General features: G+C 50.1%; 1 protein-coding gene across 1 annotated transcript in view; it reads left to right on the forward strand.

Annotated features, from left to right (window-relative positions):
* Positions 1–20,124, forward strand: part of TG (thyroglobulin) — a gene marked incomplete at both ends in the record, with an annotated part of 242,360 nt that overhangs the window by 86,688 nt on the left and 135,548 nt on the right. Inside the window, 7 exons of the mRNA XM_082858577.1 lie at positions 1,836–1,916; positions 6,600–6,737; positions 7,572–7,748; positions 9,176–9,287; positions 10,275–10,354; positions 11,057–11,200; positions 18,914–18,976. Coding sequence (XP_082714703.1) covers positions 1,836–1,916; positions 6,600–6,737; positions 7,572–7,748; positions 9,176–9,287; positions 10,275–10,354; positions 11,057–11,200; positions 18,914–18,976 — 795 coding nt within the window. The remainder of the gene's footprint in view (positions 1–1,835; positions 1,917–6,599; positions 6,738–7,571; positions 7,749–9,175; positions 9,288–10,274; positions 10,355–11,056; positions 11,201–18,913; positions 18,977–20,124) is intronic.

Genomic DNA, 20,124 nt, shown 5'->3' on the forward strand with positions numbered 1-20,124 from the left:
TGAAGGAAGTAAGCGCTGGTTCCTGTGAGATCAAGTTCATTGACCACAAGCTGCCCTTGTTAGTAGGATGGGAGCTCTGAGGCCACCACAAACTACAGGAGGCATTTCTCCAGGGGGCCTCGGCCGCAGGCCCCTCCTTCCCAGAGGCTCGGTGAGGGACAGGACCCCAGGGGGGTGTGCCATGGGCTCCTGCTTAGAGCTGATGCTACCGTGGGTTCATGGGACAGGTTGGGCTCAGATGAAATGCATATTTGGCATCTCTTTTCTGCTTTGTTTGTTCTCCTTTGAATTTAATGAACATTGACCTAGTGCCTACTCAGAGCCAGGGACTGTGGAAGGCATGTACAATGAGTATAACACGGTGAGAGAGATGAGTGAGGCACAGCCTTGACCTGGAAAGGGCCCCAGCCTCAGGAGGGAGCAGACAGGCGGGGGTCCTAGGTGTCATGGTCCTAGGTGCCGGGTGAGAGGCATGGGGAAAGATCCCGGCCACTGTACCACTTCCCTCCTCTTCCCATGATCCCTCCTGACTGATCTCCAGTCCTCTGAGAGATAGGACTGGTGACCTGATTCTATGCCTGTGAAAGAGTGTGAGAGAGCACAAAGGGTGGGCTTAGAGTGACTGGGTAAGAATTCTGGTTCCTTTACTTCCCACCCGTGTGAGCTTGAACACATGGGTGACAAGGCAATAAAAATGGTCCTGGCCTCATAGAGTTGTGTGAGCATTGGCTCAGTAATTCCTATAACGTACTTGGTACAGTACCTCGTGCATCATCCATGCTAATTAATGTGAGTGATGGTGGTGGTGATGATGGTGGATGATGAGCAGGAGAAGGAAGAAGGAAGAAGAAGGAGAAAAGGAGAGGAGAGGGGAGGAAAATGAAAGGAAGGTGCCCATCATGGTTTTCATTTTAAGGTGATATAATGAGATGATACACTTCTTTTCTCCTTTAGTAATACCCATATGGTACATGCGGGGGTTGATATTCTGTTCACTTTTCAGACAAAAAAAAAAAAGAGACTTGGAGAGGTTAAGTGAGATGCTCACAGGAGCATCTCAGGAGGTGGTCCTGGGGTGGGACCCAGACACTGGTTCCAAGTCCAGTGCTTTGTATTTATTAGAAATTTCTGTGTTGTACAATATAGCCTTGTAGCTTAATCACTATAAATGGAGTATACCCATTAAAAATTGTGAATCACTATATTGTACAACCGTAACATATAATATTGTACGCCAGTGACACTGCAATTTTAAAAAATTACAATTATGGTAAATGATTTGCTAGCTGGTGAAAAATTAAGGACTTGCTTCTCCCCAGGACATTCGCCCCACTAAACAGAAGCACCCAAAGACCTGCCTAAAACCTGGTTCCCCCGTCACGGAAGACCTGTTCCTGACTTGGGAATTTCATTTAATTTTTTCAACTTCCAATTCATCTACTTTCCACCTGCATGTTCTGGGATAAGTTATTTCAAGTCTGTGAGTCTCAGTTTTCTCAAGAGTAAAATGGAGGTCTTACTCCTTCCCTTCACAGGGGGTCGTAAAGACCAATATTTATAAGCATATCCTGTTAACTCTAAAAGACTTTACCAATGCTAGCAATGTCAATATCAAGGACAATAATAGTTCTCTTACGGAGAGGGTGGCTGATGTTCCACAAAAGGCCCAAGAATGCAGACCTATGCCGCTGGATTTGTTCCAGATTGTATTGGGGCACGTGGCTGTGGACCATGAGTGTTTCCTACATTGTCATTACCATTTTGTTGACCAGAGGAATATCTCCCCTTTTCCTCCCCAATATTAGAACAGCGATCCTTTTCTTTTTTTCTCCTAGATTCTGACATGGGGTCTCGGTCTGAGTCTATGGGGTGCAGACGAGCTGTGGAACCAAGGCCAGCGTCTCCAGCAGAAACAGGTACCCACCCCAAACCTCTTAATATACTTGGTGTCTGGCTGGGGAGACAGATGGTGATGCCAAGGGTCTGGTCGATGAGTGGACCCATGAACACCACTCCATTCTGCAGCCATGGACCCCGTCTAAGCTTCTAATCCACTATCCATTTCGTTAATACGGACCGCTCCTCGGAGGGGCAATTGGCACAAAAAGTAAGGTGAAATGACTGCAAAGTCACCACTGCTGCTGAGAAAGAAAACAACCATAATAACAAATCCAGCAAAAGACTATTAAAGAGCAAAGTTCATCTGAAGGTGATCAGTGCCTTCGATTATGTACACGCTGAAGAATGTAAGCAAAATGTTCATGTTCTGGAACTGTTTATGGATGAGATGTCTGTGAGGGTCTCTTGAGAGAGAGTCATTTTATGCAGTGGAAGATGTAAATCCACAGCTTCCTAGGGGCAGCGTGTGTGTGGTGTCTGAGGCTTCTCCATTGCCCGAGGCTACAGTTGTTTTTCCTTAGGTGGAGCTGAAAGTCCGGGTTGGGGGCAGAAGGAGAGGGAAAGAGAGCCATGTAGAGAGAGAGAGAGAGGGGAGGGGAGGAGGGGGTAGGGAGAGGGGAGGCAGTCAGCCTGCAGCACGGTGGTGGGGGACAGCACACCAGAGGGGAGAAACACCACATTGCACAGCAGAGAGATGGGCTGGAGCGGCTGTTGGCAACTCATTACGAACTGCATGGCCATGGGTACTTTGCTCACCTTCTGTGAGCCTCGATTCCTGCTGTGTAGAACGTACCTTGCTTTCCACTTATCCTCTTATAGAGAACATACCTGGAAGACATCTGGCACATTGCCTGGTACATAATATCCCCAGATGCCCACACAATGGTAGTTTCTTCCCTTTCCCATGGCTTTGGTGCAGATAAAAATGAGATCATGTACATAAATCATTACAACTGGGGCTCATCCCATACTAGCTGTTCAACAGTTATGAGTTCGCTCTGCGTCCATAGAGCTGAGGGCTCGAGGGCTGTGTCCTGATTCAGAGTGTGGCCCTCAGGTCAGTAGAGCAGGGTTCGAATCCCAGCCCTGTCTCCATCTGCCTGTGCAACCCCGAGTCATCTTCTCTGAGCCTCAGTTTCTCCTTCTTTAAATGAGAGTAATAGCAGTCCCCATGAGACGGGGTTAGAGAATGTAATTCTATAAGTGGCCGTGACACAGAGCAGGTGCTCAAAAACCGGTAGCTGTTATTATGTGGTAGTTGGGATTATGATCGTAGCACCGAGCCTGGCTCGTAGCAAGCCTTCCCGAAGGTTCTGTCCCCAGTCCATCTCTCTTCCTGTGTTGCCTGTCGGACAGCAGATCCCAGCTGGGGATCGTGCTAGGGTCACGGGGCATATTCCCGTGCAAATGCCTTAACAGCTATGCCCTTCTGCACCTTCAGAGGTTTGTAGTGGCAGCTTCAGTCTTGCCAGCGAGCTGGGGGGAGTGGGGGAGTGGGCACCCTCACAGGAGCCTTCCCCTTCTTGTTCTCAGGTGCAAGCATTTAGCTGGGTCCCTCCTGCACAGAGACCTGGGCCCTCTCCTGTCCAATCTTTGCCTGCACTGGCAAATCGGCATATTGGTTGTGTCCTGGGAGCCTCCCAAGCCCATGGCTGCTGTTCAGGTTTCTCTGCTGCCACAGGGGCAGGGGGAGTGAGCTCACCAGGCAGGGGAGCAGCAGTGAGCCCGCTCCCCCTGGAGACTCCTGGGTGCCGGGCCCTGCCTCTGGTGCTTTAAATCCATCGCCGCACAAACGTTGACAGCCCTGCTCATCGCTGTCATTCTTCCCATTTTACCAATGAGCAATGCGGGGCTCAGAGTGCCTGGTAGCCCTCGCTTCAGCCGGTCCAGTGCTAAGAAAGCAGCCACGCTGGGATTCAAACCCTGGTCAGCTGACTCTAAGGCCCAGGTTCTTCTAGAACACAAGCTGCTCCCAGGTGCAGACAGCATGGACTTGAGAGCTGAGTCTTGGTGGCCCCTGGCGGACAGGGCAGACGGGTTCTGTTTGATTTGCAGAGTAGACTTCTGATTTTATTTAACGGAGCCAATATTTTTAAATTGGAAGATTTTATATAAAAATTCAGATTTCCAGCTTCTGTAGAGAAAAACAGAGGAAAAGCTCTAGCAGCGCAGGCTTCAAATTTCTGCCTGGCGACCACCCGCGAGCTGAGCTGAGCTGCCCCTCCATGGGGTGTGGCTCTCCTGTTTGCCCCTGCCCCCAGCACCCTGCACTCCTGCAGGCCAGCCTGCCCTGGGGACATTTACGATCGTGATCCCCAACCTTAGCAGCGCCTCTGAGCGGTAGCCAGACCGCTCACGGCCATGTAAATGTGAACGTTTTCCTGGTACTTGAGAATGTTCTGTAAAATCCGTCATTATCCACTGTGCCGGGCGCATCTACAAAGCTATCACATGATTCCCACAGGAAGGCCTGCCTCTCCTCCCCCACCGGGAGACCCTGGAGGGCTTCAGGGTGAATAGACAAAGCCCAGCTTGGGTTTCCCCTTCCCAGCTGATTACATTCCTGGACTTGAGGAGATAACGCCCCTGCAGGAGAAGCCCCGTTGATGGGCTCCCCTGCAGTGGGGTCACTTCCCTGGCCGGTGCTCCTCCGTGCTCCCCAGAAGGGCCTTTCCCAGTCACAGCACAGCGAGGAATGTTGCCCTTTCTGCTTCCAGTTACTGCAGTTACTCCGAGTGTCTCAGGCACACACAGAAAAGCAGAGAACAACCTCCCAGCTGGCAGCCCCCTATTGGCCTCCTGGCCTTCAAGAGGATTGCAAAGTTTTGAGAGAACAAGTCGAAAATGGATTCTTCCTAATGCAGCATCAGGGATAAGCTGAGAGGCTACAGTATCCATTCTCTCACCCAGCAGACATTTTTGGTGCACATACTCGGTACCCTCAGAAGTTCCCAGGCTGGTGAGAATTCCCATGTGCCAGCCACGGCGGGCCAGGGTCGTGAGGGCTGCGATGGGGTGTCAGTGCAGAGGCATTGCAGGGAGGGAGGATGCTTGGCAGCCTCCAACAGGTAACAGGGGCTTCTCAGAGGAGCCTGGAAGATCTGCCAGGCATTTCCAGAGAACATCTGGGTGAAGGAGTTCCAGGCAAGGGGGACAGCCTGTGCAGAGGCTCTGAGGACAAAGTGTGACTCCAGGATCTACAAGTGAGCCTCTAGGCTGGCTATGTTGTTTTTCCTTTCTTCCTCTGCTGTCTTAAGGGGTGGTGTGTGTGCTCCTACCTATGCCAGGTATGGTTCAGCAGGGAGACAGGCATGCAACCAGCCATGGTACAGTAGCATGGGAAGCAATAACCCAAAGGGCGGTGGCTGCACAGAGGAGGGACTGGCGACATGGTTCCTGGGGTCTCTGTTTGCACTAAACTTCTGGCCCTGCCAGACCTCATACACTTTTATCCCCTTTGGTGGTAGTTGTTGGTGAGGAAACCCAGCCTTTGTGAACCTGCTTTAAGTGGCCTGAAGAGTGGGCTTCTGAGAAGATGCTGCAGTCCAAGGCAACGTGGGGTATGCGTGGGCTGTAGAGCCCCTCATTCCAGAGCCCCAAGCTAAGGGATGCTGTAAACCTGCCCCAGCTCATTCCATGATCCGCTTTATGCCCCCAGTGAAAGCCCCTCTGGGAAGTCAGCGCCCTCATGAGGTGCAGAAATGTGCCCCTACTCCTGGGCTGGGATGCTAGGTCCCTCAACGCTGGAGACCCTCTTTATAGAGCCACTGAACATCAGAGCAGGAGGGAGCAATGTTGGTCCTTGAAGCCCAGGAGGACTAGGCAGGTGACGAGGAAGGGCGTAAAGGGCAAGTGAGCACGGACAGTAGTCCTGGGGCAGCAAGCAGTGAGGTGATGAGCTGGAATTACCAGTGTTCTGGGAGCAGAACAGCGATTAACTACACGATTAATGTAGTGTAATGTACATGCTTCTTGAGTGTGAGTTGAAGCAATCAGAGATGAAGCTCCAAATGCAGGTAGAGCCCGGACCAAGAAGAGAGCTTGGACTGCCGTCCCGTGGGCAGTGGTGTACCCAAGAAGAGCCTTCAGCCAGAATCATGGCGTATGAAGACACAAAGAAAGATCGGGGTGGGGTGAGGTGGGAGATATGAAAGCTGGAACTTTCAAGTCTGGGGCTGAGCGGAGCTGAGAGCTGTCTTCACAGATGAAGGCTGCCATTGGGAGGAAGTTAGAACTTCCATGTGGCTTCGGAAGACAGAAGGAGCATCAGTGGTTCACATTTACAAAGGGGCAGATTTGGTTCCTCAACGTCCTAATGATGGAGTGGGTGGCTGCGGTGGGCACAGACATGTCACGCAGGGCTGCAGGGACCTCGGCCAGAAATATCGTGGGGAAGAGTTCTGCATTAGGTGAAAAGTTAAACCAGATGGCTCCCAAGTTTTCTCCCCAACCAAGATTCTAAGGTGTTGCAACTCCATAATTTTTAGGGCTTTCTGAGACCTTCTGAATCTGTCCTGCCTGACAAGCCTCCCAACCCTATTGACTGCAGACATGCTGTGGCCTCACACAGCCTGCAAGTGTGTGTGTGTGTGTGTGTGTGTGTGTGTGTGTGTGTGAGAGAGAGAGAGACAGACAGAGAGACAGAGATTTTCACCATGGAGATAAAGGCAAAGGAAGTTGACTTGCCCCTTCTTTTTCAGATTTGACAACAGAGCTTTTCTCCCCTGTGGACCTTAACCAAGTCATTGTCAATGGAAACCGATCCCTGCCCAGCCAGCAGCACTGGCTTTTCAAACACCTATTTTCACTGCAGCAGGCAAATCTGTGGTGTCTTTCTCGTAAGTATCCTTAGACCTCCTCCTCCTTCTTCTCCACCCTGTGGTCAGGCATCTCAGGCCTAGTTTAAAAACTCTTGAGGCACAGATATGATCAAATTCAATAGCATAACTCAGGGGTCACTTCAGTGTTAGTGTCATGGGTGATACAGAAGACAGGACATAACCCATATCTTCAAGAAGCTAATTGTGTAGTTAGTCTCTACTCTGCTCTCAGAACCTATCATCCATCCATCCACCCATCCATCCATCCACCCATCCACCCATCCATCTATCCATCCATCCATCCATCCTTTACCTAACAGGCACATGCTGTGTTGCACAGGTGCTGTGATCTAGGCCTTGTGTTTCACCTTGGGAATAAGAAAATAAAAATCAGCCATATGCCTCCCCATTAGGGAGCTCACGTGTGCCAGTGGCAAAGTCTGACACGGGACTGGGAACAGGGGAGATTGTTCACAACGCCACCAAATTTTACATCCTGTGGCCTGTGGTCTGAGGTCCTGACTGCCTCTGAGATGGTCCTGGGCAGATCCAATGGAGTTTTACCCTCTCTGCTCCCATATTGCTGAGTTTCCAGCTGACCCCTCACCCTCTTGGACTTCGCCTTTTTTTGGAGCCACCTGGACACCCTGTTTCGTGCATGGCCCTCTCCCCAGCTAGGAGAACCCTAGTGTTTTTCTTGGGCCTTCCAGACTGGACAGCCTTGACTGACCTGGGCCTCTTCCCTGCCTGGGAAGAGTCCCCACGGGGCATTTCTCCCAGAAGGTCCTGTAGAGGTAACCCTCCACTGCTGGCCTCCCTAGGACTAACACCCAACTGTTCTCTTGCCTGTAGGCTGTGTCCAGGAGCCCTCCTTCTGTCAGCTGGCAGAGGTAACAGACAGTGCACCCTTGTACTTCACCTGCACCCTCTACCCAGAGGCCCAGGTGTGTGATGATGTCATGGAGTCCAGTCCCAAAGGCTGCAGACTGATCCTGCCCCATAGGCCAAGTGCCCTCTTCCAGAAGAAAGGTGAGTGCTTGGTTGGATCAACCCAAACTGCGTTTTTAGTGGGCTGCTGCCTCTGTGGCTTTACAAATATCCAGATCAGTTCTTCTTCCTTGAAAAATGGACTTCCCTGGCGGTCTAGCTGTTAAGACTCTGCGCTTCCACTGCAGGGGGTACGGGTTCGATCCCTGGTCGGGGAGGTAAGATCCCACAGGCTGTGTGGAGAGGCCAAAAAAAAAAAATGTCTAAAAGTAAAGTTACCCAGGCTTCTTGTAGAGGTAGGTGCAAAGGCATTTAGAAATGCATCAAATTGACTAGAGAGAATAATCTCACTCTGGAATCCCACTGCTCATAGAAATCATGTTTTTTGCACACAGCAGGTGGAATTCCAATTGGCCATTTATTATAGAAAATCCCAACAACTGTGGCTTCAACAAGATAGAAGTTGATTTTACCCCTTTGAGAACATTAATGTGTATTAATGTTTAACATTAATACTATTTGGGTGGAGGGGGCTTCGCCTTGCCCAGTCTTCCTTTCTTCCATCATGCTGACGCCTTTCATTTACTGTTCTATCTTCCTTGCTGGAGGCCTTTCTCAGGTGTCTGGAGACCCTTGATTTTTCCACTTAAATGTAAGACCGGGGCCCAGAAGCTAACCGGGAAGCTCTGAGTGTGTTGTGGGAGCTTGTTGACTTGGGCTTTCTTGGTAGGATAATCTAGTTGGGCCAGCCTTTGGGGACTCCCTCACGTCCGTATGTCTAGGCCCTTCCTCCAGAGGAATCTTGTAATATCTGGCCTGGGGCTGTGAGCCTGGATGCTTGTGGTTTAGGTGCCAAATAAGATTGGAAAATTAGGGGATCTCAATATTCACCATGTGGACTGACTGGAAAAAATCCCCCGGCTTCGGTGTGGTACCCCCTCCATTACAGCTCAACCTGGCACCCCCGAGAGACCCCATCCTTCCATGGTAGGAAGGGGCAGTTGTTGGCTGTGGAAAAAAGAGGAGGGCCTCTGGAGACCTAACTGCTTCTGCAGAAGCTTTCCAGCCCGTTCTGTTTTAGCTCACTTTCATCCCACTGCTGCTGATACTGAAACTTTTGGGGATTCCAGAAGGTGTGTGGGGTTGCTTCTCAGTTCTTCCCACAGAAAAGTCGAGAATTCAGCATTCTTAGATTTATTAGGTCAACTTTTACTCCTCTGTGTTTTTCTAGCTTCCAAAATTTCTCTCTCTCTCCCCTCTCCTATCCTCTTTTGCCTTGGGGGTATATGCCTTTACTATTATTTTAGTGAGATTTGGGGTGGGAGTAGACTGTAAGTACATGGGTTTAATATGTCACCTTAATCGGACGCTTTCAGTACAGTTTGTATACATTTGTCCCCCTACAAAAGTATCTTTATGGCTACAGCACATCTCTCCTTACATAATATGTCTTTCTTCCCTCTGTGTAGTTGTACTGCAAGATAAAGTGAAGAATTTTTACACTCGCCTGCCGTTCCAAAAGCTGACGGGGATTTCCATTAGAAACAAAGTGCCCATGTTTAACAAATCCATTTCCAATGGGTAAGCTGTTTCCATTCACTCCCGCCCCACTGCAATACTTAATAACGACCCTTCTGTTTTCATAAAGATGGTGATATAATATCAGTTAAAGGCACAAGCATAAAAGACTGAAAAACCCAAAGCAAAGGGTGAAAAAGTAATAAGGAGGTAACTATCTAAAAACCATGGCTAAGGTTAGTTACTAATAGTCAGCACAACATTTAGCCCTGAATATCTGGTCAGCTGACGCAAAAGGGGAACACTGACCCGTGTTTTATCAGTTAATACAAGTTATCAAGCATTGTAATAAAGTCGACCAGCCAAGTCTTCCTGTGCTGCACTCAGAATCCAGAGAGCAAGCAGAACTTTCAGCGGGACCATAGGCGTATCACGGCTTCTAATTTATTTAATTTTTTATTTAAAAAATGTATTCTATTATTAGTCAGCTGTAATTTAGTTGTTTTCATTAAAGGTGATGTTTCTCTCCACCAGTCTGTCGATCTCAGCCATCAGAATTACCAGGAGGACTTTTTACAAACTGCATTCCTGGGTCCTACCCTGGACCTACTGAGTCAGCATGTACAGGGGGCTCAGGAATCTGAGCTTTAACTAAGCTCCCCCTGTTGAAGTTACAACTTGAGAGTCATTGATCTATGTATTGTTGATCTACGAAGTGTTGTTGGTTTATGAAACTACGCCATGCTGCTGGCATTTAAGATCTGCTTTTGAAAATGCAGATTAAAAGATGATACAGGATAGTCTGCCTTGAGTTCTGGCTGGGCACCACCCATGCCGACAGGAAGGGGGACAAGAAGGAGGGTGGGAAACGGAGATTAGTCTGACCCTGGTGCTGGGATGGGCGCTGCGGGAGCAGAGCTTGTGTGTCTGGACTCAGGAAAGGGTCGTCATAGAGGGCAGGCCCCCAGAAGGCAGTGGTAGCGATTCAGCCTGCCCCATAGGTCCTGCCCAGCACAAACCTTCAGGCCTGCTCTTTTCCCCTTCCTCCAGCTTCTTCGAATGTGAACGACTGTGTGACGTGGACCCGTGCTGCACGGGCTTTGGCTTTCTGAACGTTTCCCAGTTAAAAGGTAATAATGGTAACTCCCTCTGGTCTGCATACAACACTTTACAGTCTAGAAAACCCGTTCACGTCTACAGTCTGATCTAATCCTCAGCATCTCCTCATGTGGGTGGAGAAGGGTGCCTCTCATTCACAGATGGGAGGTGCGGGCTTGGAGAGGAGAGGTGGCTAATAAACACGGTAGCTGGGACATGGCTCCTGGCCCAGTGCCCAGTCAGCGTTACACGACTCTTCTCCCTGACCCAAGTAGCCTTCCTGCCATGGCTCACTTAGCTGTCTTCTGCTCAGCTTTCAAGACCTGGGTCAGGCAGCTTGGTAGTGTGAACTTTGGATCCATCCATATGATCTGCATTTAAATCTTGATTCTGGACAAGCGACTTAATCTCTCTGAGCCTTGGTTTTCTTATCTGTAAATAGGGATAGAAATGTTACCCTCCTCCTAGGGCTGAGTGAGGACCAAGGAGTATGGTGCAAACACAGCCCCAGCATAGCCCTAGGCACATGACAGGTCTGTGCTGTCTCCATCGAGGTCCTCTCTGATCGGAAGCTCATTAAGGTAGCGGGTTTTTCATCAGTGACTAAGATCGTCACTGGAATAGTGTGCTGCACCTCAAAAGTCTGCTGAAGAATGAGTTTGCAGAATTTCTCTCATTCCGTTAGAATCTTCCATCATGATCATTTCCCTGGTCCTCGATATTTTTTGCTCCAGGAGGAGAGGTGACATGCCTAACTCTGAACAGCTTGGGAATTCAGACGTGCAGTGAGGAAAATGGAGGAGCCTGGCGCATTCTGGACTGTGGCTCTCCCGACACTGAGGTCCGCACTTATCCCTTTGGGTGGTACCAGAAGCCTGGTAAGTGATATTCTCCGAACAGCTACATGGACATCTTTAGTTGACTGCTTCTCAACTGTCTGTTAGGATGATGTCCTTGGCCCCAGGAGGAGATTAGTCAGGATTCACTGAATGCAAGCAACAGAGACATATTCTATTTAACGTAAGCAGAAAAGGAACATATTGGAAGTCTGCTTGTAGAGTCAAAGGAAAGATGTCCAACTAGGTCTCAGCTCCATGGATGTATTCAGCAGGAGTGAATGGACAACCTCTTCAGTGTGACACTGTCTTCCTCAGTCTGCCCCAGAGGGTTTTGGTGGTTGTGTTCAAGCTTTAAATTTAAGGGAGAGAGTCTGGCCCTGGCCTGGTCCTTGCCCTAGAAATGAGAGTAACAGGATGTCTGACCTGGAGGAACCTTAGAGGTCTGTAACTTTGATTTCACATTCTGCATATCACCCAACACAATGCTTTGCCCAAAGTAGGAAAGGAGAGGAGAACTGACATTCCTCATGTGCCCACTGTGTGTCTACATGTGTGCTGTGGCTTCTACACGGGTTATACAATATATTACTCAATGCCTCCACGGAGTAGACATTATTTCCTCCATTTTAAGATGAGGCGAGTATGGTGTAGACAGTGGAAGTTATTTGACCCAAACCACATAGCCATCAAGAAGCATAGTCAGGTCGCAAACCCAGCTCTCAAGACTCCAGACTTCACTCTTCCCCTTTACCTGCTGCCTCCTGGCAGGTCTCCCACATGGCATGAGTGACTGTATGTGAAACTGTCTGGACACATTGCCTGAATGGTTTTCCCCCAGCTCAACTCAAACAACCATTTGACCAATAAACTGAAAAAATAAAACTAATAAACGAAACCAGCAGTAGGTTGACCTCTTGTTCCAGAGCTACGTCCAACCCGAGAGGCTTGGGATGGGGCTTTTTGGTGGAATCTGGTCCTTGACATTTGTTCATGAGCCTACGAACCCCCGAGACATTCTGTGGCTTCAAGGCAGAGTCTTTGGGGGTTGATTGTTACCAGGCTGAAAAGAATCTTCCTTGCTGATGTCTACTTTGAGCATCCTGTGACTTGATCTGAGTTCACTCTATTTATTACTTTTATTTTATTTTAACATCTTGAATTGTTTTAAGAAAAACATCAGGAGTGTATGATGAAACATCCTCAGTGGGTTTCTATTTGGGGGGACGGGGAGTGAACGCCTGCCTGGGACGGTGGCCCCGCAGGAGCTCCAGTGCCAGCTCTGGGTGTTTAGGGCCTTCAGAGCTGAACTCTCAGCCCACAGTGCCTCCTGGCCCAGCTGCCCTCCCACACCTCTTCCCATCTCCTCACCCCACCCAAAGCTGGAAAATGTCATTTTTCATCTTTCTATTGCTCAGGGACGAATTGGATAAAAAGAGGCTAAGAAATAATTCATTTGTTCAGAAATATGGGAATCATATCACAGGGTTACAACATCTGGCAGGAGTTAGCAAGGAAAAGAACCCAAGGTGCTTATTGCCCCCACTTTTTCCATCTGTTCTGTTTCTTTTTATCTGACTGCACAGACCACTGACTTTTTCCAATGTATATTCTGTGGGGTCAGGCTGGGGACTCAGGAGTTCTGACCAGGAACTGCAGGGCAGGGAATTACAAATTCATTAGACAGACACTGACCGAATGTCAGCCATGCCCGGGGGCCTCTGGTTTTACAAATCCAGCCTCTAATCCCTGGGCTCTTACTGTGTGCCTGGCTGGATGCCAAGCACTTTATAAGTGTTATCTCACCGAATCCTCATAACCACTGTTAGCTGAGGTTCAGGGAGATTAAGTCACTTGCCCAAAGTCACACATAGCAGGTAAATGACAGAATTTGGACCCAGAATTTGAGAACCTAGTCAGAAAGAACTGGGTCCAAATAACCAACCATATAACCGTATTATATGGCTGTACTCAGCCATATGACGTATTCACTGTGTTATACGGCTGAGTTGGAATAAGAAATGATTCCTGTCCTCCAGGCGCTCACAACTTAAGGAGGAGTTACAGCCTGTAGGTAAATAAGCCGTTCTAGCTCTGGATTGCTCACGTCGTAAATCTAGAAGTTTTCAGACTTTATCGAGTGTCCATACTGGGTCATGCACTGTGCTGGGCACTAGGAAGTGTGGGGTTAATAAGATGTAGTCATTTTTTTCTTAGGTGCTCACATCCTAGTGAAGAAGATGCAGGCACGTATGATTAATTGTAGCATCATAGGCTCAGTTCTAGAACAGTCATATGCGTGAAGTGCTGTGGGAACGTGGGAGCAAGAAATTAATTCTGCTTCAGACTGGTGGAAATCCATTACTGAAAGCCTCCTACACCCTCCTTTATGCTGCAGGCTCTGGCCCGCTGGCCTGGAGCTGCCCAAGCAGGCAGGTTTTCACCCTGCATGCCGCCTGCTTTCTGTGTTTGGGTGAGTGGGGAGAAAAATCGAAAAATGCCAAAATGGCGTCAGTCTCTCAGGACCCCTGGGTGAGAAACACCTCGGGATGCACATGGCTTACGGCCATTCTGGTGTGAGTGGCTCTGAATTTTCCATTTCAGAGGAGGGCCAGCTGCAGGGGTTCTGGTGGCCTGGTGTGACCCATGACTCTCCATCGGAGCAGAGCTAGGTCCTCACTGGTCAGTCTTTTTCCCTTAAGTCGTCTTCACCACCATTGCGGGTGGTGGGCTTTCCCGTAAGTCGTCTTCACCACCATTGCGGGTGGTGGGCTTTCCCGTAAGTCGTCTTCACCACCATTGCGGGTGGTGGGCTTTCCCGTAAGTCGTCTTCACCACCATTGCGGGTGGTGGGCTTTCCCGTAAGTCGTCTTCACCACCCATTGCGGGTGGTGGGCTTTCCCGTAAGTCGTCTTCACCACCATTGCGGGTGGTGGGCTAAGTCTCAAGACGTGATGGATTATCTCCTCCTGAGACCCAGGCAGAGAGAAGGAACCTTACTCAGGGAAACTGGTTCGATAAACTAGACCATTCTCTCCGCTGGGTCACGTTGACCTAGTGCAAAGCCACCTTCTGATTTGTGATATATTTTGAGCCAAAACACACTCATCTTCTGGATTCTGAGCCTTAGATGGTGGCGTGCTCTGTTTTCTGTAGTAGACAGAACTTCCCTAGTGTAACGTTGGAAAGTCCCAACAGGCAAGCTGACATTGTCCTTACTTCCCCCACATCCTTATCTTTGTATTATTATTTTTTTAATTGAGTGGTTAGATTTTTTTTTTTTTTACATCTTTATTAGAGTATAATTGCTTTACAATGGTGTGTTAGTTTCTGCTGTATAACAAAGTGAATCAGTTACACATCACACACAATAGTAGGAAGTAGGGCCCCTGCAGGGCCAGGGAAGCCTGCACAGAGGGGGACCTGAGCCTTGAAGGATGAGCTCTCTGTCAGCACAGGAGACACGGATTTTTTACAAAGGAATTCTTGCAAAGAATTTCCGTTAATAGGCTTTGCCCTCACTTCAAATCCATGGTTTGGTCATTTAGTGTACTGGCATCTCTGTTGAGTGATGAGCACAGACCCCTGATTTGACTGCAGGCTGAGAGCCAGGCACAAAGAAGGTAACACAGGTCCTGTTTCTGAAGAATGACACTGAGGAAGGGGAAAGGAAGGGCTATTTGTTGAGCTCCTACTATGTGTCAAACACCATGGAAGCATCAGGGGTAGAAGGTCCTCCCCAAAAGCGTTTAGCCTGGCTGGGGAGGCAGAAGTGAGAGACATGAACATCTCTCAAGCACTTACTAATGTCAGAAACAACTCTCCAGCACTCTCCCTGCATTCACTTACGACGCCTGTGGGGCTGGTACTCTCCTATCCCCTCACCGGGAGGTAATTATTCCCTCTGTATCAGAGAACTACTCAGCCCTGTGGCTTGTGTTCCGGTGGGGGGGACCCACGGGGGCTTCTGAAGCACAAAATGGGAGCAAGAAATTTTGGTCTATGAGGGATTATGCAAAAGCCACTCTGGGGGAAAATCTGGGCGTAGATAAAGGAAAGCTGGGTGAAGGGCGCAGTGGCCGCTGCGTAGGGATAGTGGGTGGTCCTGCCCTGCAGCCCCCGGGGCCGCAGAGACCTGCACACGGGCAACATAACCCTGGTACTGGGCTGTGTTCTCAAAACAGAAGTGGGAGTTGAGTCTCCTAGGATCCAGGAGAGAGGCACAAACCTAGAGCAGGGAGCGCCCAGAGGGGCCCCCAGAGAGCCTGCAGCCACAAACCTAGAGCAGGGAGTGCCCAGAGGGGCCCCCAGAGAGCCTGCAGCCGTGTGCTTTCTGACTGCTGTCCACAGAGAACAGAAATTTGCATGGGTCTGAGCACCAAGCTGAGAGGCTCAGGCCAAGCAATTATGATGCAAATGAGGCTGTTGGCAGCCACTTTCCAACAGCAGGACCCAACGAGGAAGCATCTTAGCAACCAAGGTGGGAGTACAGGGTAAGAAGGCTGCTCTGGCAGTCCAGCTGCCCCAGAGCTCAGGGCTGCCTGGAGGGGGCGGCCTCTGGGGCGCTGGTACCTGCTGCTCTCGGAGAACTGGGCTGCCATTCGCTCCGCAGCTGTGCGTGACTTGCAAGTGGGGCAGGATCTTTGGTTTGTTTACAAAGTCACATGCAGCATCTAAAAAAAACAACCGAAGCCTCACACTTCCTTTGTTTTTCTGTTAAGCAAATGTACTTGGACCCTGTAGCTATTCTAGATATGGGAAATGGAAAGGAAATGACCAGCTCTTCTAATTATGCCTCTCTGCAGCCCATGTAGAAACCACCACACGTAGGAGAATTCACTGTGCAGTCCGCTCTTCACATCATCACTCACATCCCCTCAAGAGTGTCTGCCATTTACTTAGCACGGAGTGGGCTCCAGGGCTAGGCTAGTGTTTCGCAGGCAACATCTTATTTGGTCCCCAAAGAATGTGATGAGGTTGGGTCTATCCTTACCCGCATTCTCTGCTGTGCTGGCAAATGTGTTACAACTGGGGAGGGTGGCGGGGGCCCTGATTTGTTGTTTTGTAGCGGTTGCCACTTTCCGTGGTGTAAATACTCCAGCCACGGCCCATTTCAAGCCACCAGCTTGATGTCACTGAAAGCAGAGCTGGGAAGAAGCAGAAGGGTTACCATCCATCTGTTTAACAAGCATGAATTAGCTGAGCAACTTGCTCAAGGTTGCACGGTATGATCCTCTGTAGGGGCGTCCCCAGGGACAGAGTCCCTCGCAGGGGCTGAGGCTCAGTGCCCCGTGGCCCAGGGAAGCTGAGAACTTTCAGGGCTCAGCTATTCCTGTACAGTGAAGAAGGTCCCACCCAAAGGGCCAACAGCCCCCCCGTCAGGAAACACTGATGGAGGATGAGGAAGGGTAAGTAGAGCAGCAGCAGCCCCAGAACTAGGTGATGAATGCCTGGCTGAGACGCGCGCATAGTAATTCTCCCTGCGGATGTGCGGCAGCTCGCCTCACTGTTCTCACAGCATTAGACGTATACGGTTTCCAGTGTTTCATTAGTGCTGTATAAATGTTTCCTTTGCAAACCGAGCTTGCTTTGAATTTCCAGATAAATTTCCAGAAGCAGAATTACTGGGTCCAAGGGTGTGGGCATCGGAATGCCCTCGATGTAGGTTCATCAGATTGTTTTCTGAAGATTGCACTGACTCTCAGGGTCTTTGCTCTGAGAAAGCAAAGATGGACATTTAAATAAACAAGCTGGGCCCCTGGGCGCTGTAGAGCATGGTGGGTGGTTCTGAGTCATTCTGAGTTTTGTGGGAGGAGCTCACAGAATGTTGGGTGACAGGAGCCTTAGCTCAGCAACCCTCAGCGTGAGTCCCTGGACCAGCAGTGTCAGCCTCACCTGGGAACTTGTTAGAAACGCCAGATCTCAGGCCCCAGCCCACACCTGCTGAACCAGACAGTCTGGGGATGGGGCCAACGTGGTGTGTGTCATCAAGCCCTCCAGGGGATTCCAATGTCTGCCGAAGGCTGGGAACCAGGGCCATAGAATGATGACCAGGAGCAGGTGCTTCTAAGCAGATGGAGTCAAGCAGGAGAGACACACGACAGCTGGGGGCTCAAGAACTCAGGGAGGCTGGGTCGTGGCATGTCTGACCAAAGTGAGGAAGGCGGCGGAGGGGACGGATGGGAGGGAACCCAAACCGGGACTTCGGGGACCAGAATAGAGCATGACTCTGACTCGAGGCTTTTCATGGAGGCAGACAAGGCCAAGAGTCAAGGACAAGGGTGTGTCACTGTGAAAGGGCGATATTAAGAGTGAATAGTGGGGCTTTCCTGGTGACGCAGTGGTTGAGAGTCCGCCTGCCGATGCAGGGGACGCGTGTTCGTGCCCCGGTCTGGGAAGATCCTACATGCCGTGGAGTAGCTGGGCCCATGAGCCATGGCCACTGAGCCTGTGCGTCCGGAGCCTGTGCTCTGCAGCAGGAGAGGCCGCGGCAGTGAGAGGCCCGCATACCACAAAAAAAAAAAAAAAAAAAGAGTGAATAGTGGCTGGCATTTATTGAATGCTTACTGTATGCCCAAAGGTTTACATACAACAACTCATCCAAGCCTCACAACCCTGAGAGAGGTACTGACATTACCCCCATTTTACAGACAAGGAAACTGAGGACAGGGAGGTGAAGCAACTTGCTCAAGGTCACACAATCTCACCCTGGGTTGCTGACCCTTGACTGTGGGCCCCACCCCTGGCCCTTGACCCCTGACCATGCTACACCATAGCTCAGAGAGGGAGAAGATCTGACAGCACTCCTAGTTTGGGCCACTGGAAGAAAAGGATGCTGAGGCTTTGAAGATTTTGATTTGTTCAGTAAGGGAAGAGGAAGGGGAAGGGGATAATGGGCGCTCACGGGTCACCTGCTGGGTCTGCACGGTTTCTCATTTAATTCTGACATCATTCTCATGTGCCAACGCCAAAGCTGGGTACAGAAGAAGCCAGATAACTCGTCCATCTGCCCTGCTTCTAAGAGGCATATGGAGGTGCGAGCCCAGGTCTGTCTGCCCTCCTACTCCAGGCTCCATCCACCTGCCACGCAGCCTGCGGTGAATAGCTGCCGTCTAGTGAGCTCCCACCCTGTGTCTGGCCCTACACTACCTCCTGTCATGCCCACAGCCATTCTCAGCATATGTTGTGTCATCCTCAGTGTACAGATGTGGAAACTGAGGCCCAGACAGGCTAAGTGCCCTCCCTGAGTGAGTCAGTTAAGCCATGGTGGTGGGCGTTTCACTTGTTCGCTGTGTGTCCCTGGGTGCTCACTCTCTGGAACACGGTAGGTCTGCACTTCTTCACCGCTGGCTTTGGAAAACGCTGTGAAGATGGCGAGTGCTGTGTGTCACTCGTCGGCGAAGCTGTGAGAGCAGGAGTGAGGTCCCCTGCCGCAGCGTCTGTGAGGCAGGGGCTTGATGGCGTCTCCCCGGCCTGGGCCTCGAGGGAGGGTGACACAGAGGAGAGAAAGCAGCCCAGCTGCAGTGAGCGCGTGGTGCCAGGTTGGTTTAAGCCCCTGAGGTGTCAGGACGTCCCTTCAGCACAGCCTAGCCCGTTCTGACCACGCGGGACTGGTGCTGGGCACTGTGGGCCCACCGTCTGCCTTCCAAGTTTGACTTTTCTGTCACCAGGTTGGACCTCTAGTCCTGCCTTTCAGGACTCAATGATCGAAAGGGTGAAAAAGAGCTAAAGGGCTGCTGTTGTCTTCTTTTGCAGTTGCTCAAAATGACGCTTCCGGTTTTTGCCCTTCGGTGGCTTTGCCTCCCCTCACAGAGAGTGGTAAGTTCATTGTCTTCCTAATTTCTCCGATGTGATGCAGCCTCATCTTTCTCCTTGCTTTTGTCCCGTAGTTTATAGCTCCCACGACCCTCTCACATCCATGAACTCAAGCCCCTCTCAGTTCACACATGCATAGAGAGGGCAAATGCCAGCAGCACATCGCAGCAGTTTACATGCCAGCCAAGGAGTGCGTCCAACTGGCTGCAGAGCGCGGCGGGAGCCCAGTCCTCCTGCTTTTCATTCTAAGGTTTGTTGCACCCTGTTGTGTAGTGACTAGGCCTGCACAAGCCCGGGGCCATGTCAGGAAGAGTAGCGTTTGGGAACTATGTGCAGAGGAGTCGGGGCTCCGAGCCGTCGGTGCCCCGCGCAGCACAGTGACATCTGAGGCCGGGCACTGGCCCTGATCCCAGGAGCACCACCTGGGCTGGGGCTGCCACCTCCTTCTGCACATGGCACCGTCCCCACCGCACACACCCTGTCTGGCAGCAGGAAGCGCGGGGCGGTGGTCGCCGTGGGACCAGGCAGGGCAGCGTGGGCTTCGCTGCATGTCCCTTTTCTGCTTCCCCTTAGTCAGGAAATGAGAGGCTCTCATCATTCCTGTCCTGTGACATGATGTCTGAGGGGCACTAGATGTCTGTCATTATGGTCCTGGCTGAAGGGACAACATGTAGCTCGCGTAGGAGAGAATCATTTGTCATCAAGTCTGGGCTGAGAGTATAAATGTCCTCAACCATGTTGTCACTTCCTTCCCTCAGTTACAAGAGCTGACTTTGTGTGTATTTTTTTCCCCTGAGCATTCTGTACAGAATATCGATGTCTAAGCACTTAAAGATTTCACATCTAAGACATTTGATCTTCACACCAACCTCAAGGGGCAGGTCCTATTTTCCTATTTGTTAATTACAGAAAATTCGAACAATGCTGAAATACAGAAGGAAAAAAATCACAGAATTATTTAGAAGTTACTCCATGTCAGTTCATACATCGGTTTATTTCCTAATCTCCTTAGACTTTTCTGTATGGAAAAGTAGTTGTAATCTTGCTACAATGTTACGTGTCTTGTTTTTACCTAATATTGCATCATGTGTATATTTCCAAACAGTTGTATATGTCTAAGCCATTCATGTATGCATGTGTATATTCATTCA

The sequence above is a fragment of the Leucopleurus acutus genome (genome assembly GCF_964270905.1).
Source record: "Leucopleurus acutus genome assembly, chromosome: 17".
Classification (NCBI taxonomy): Eukaryota; Metazoa; Chordata; class Mammalia; order Artiodactyla; family Delphinidae; genus Leucopleurus; species Leucopleurus acutus.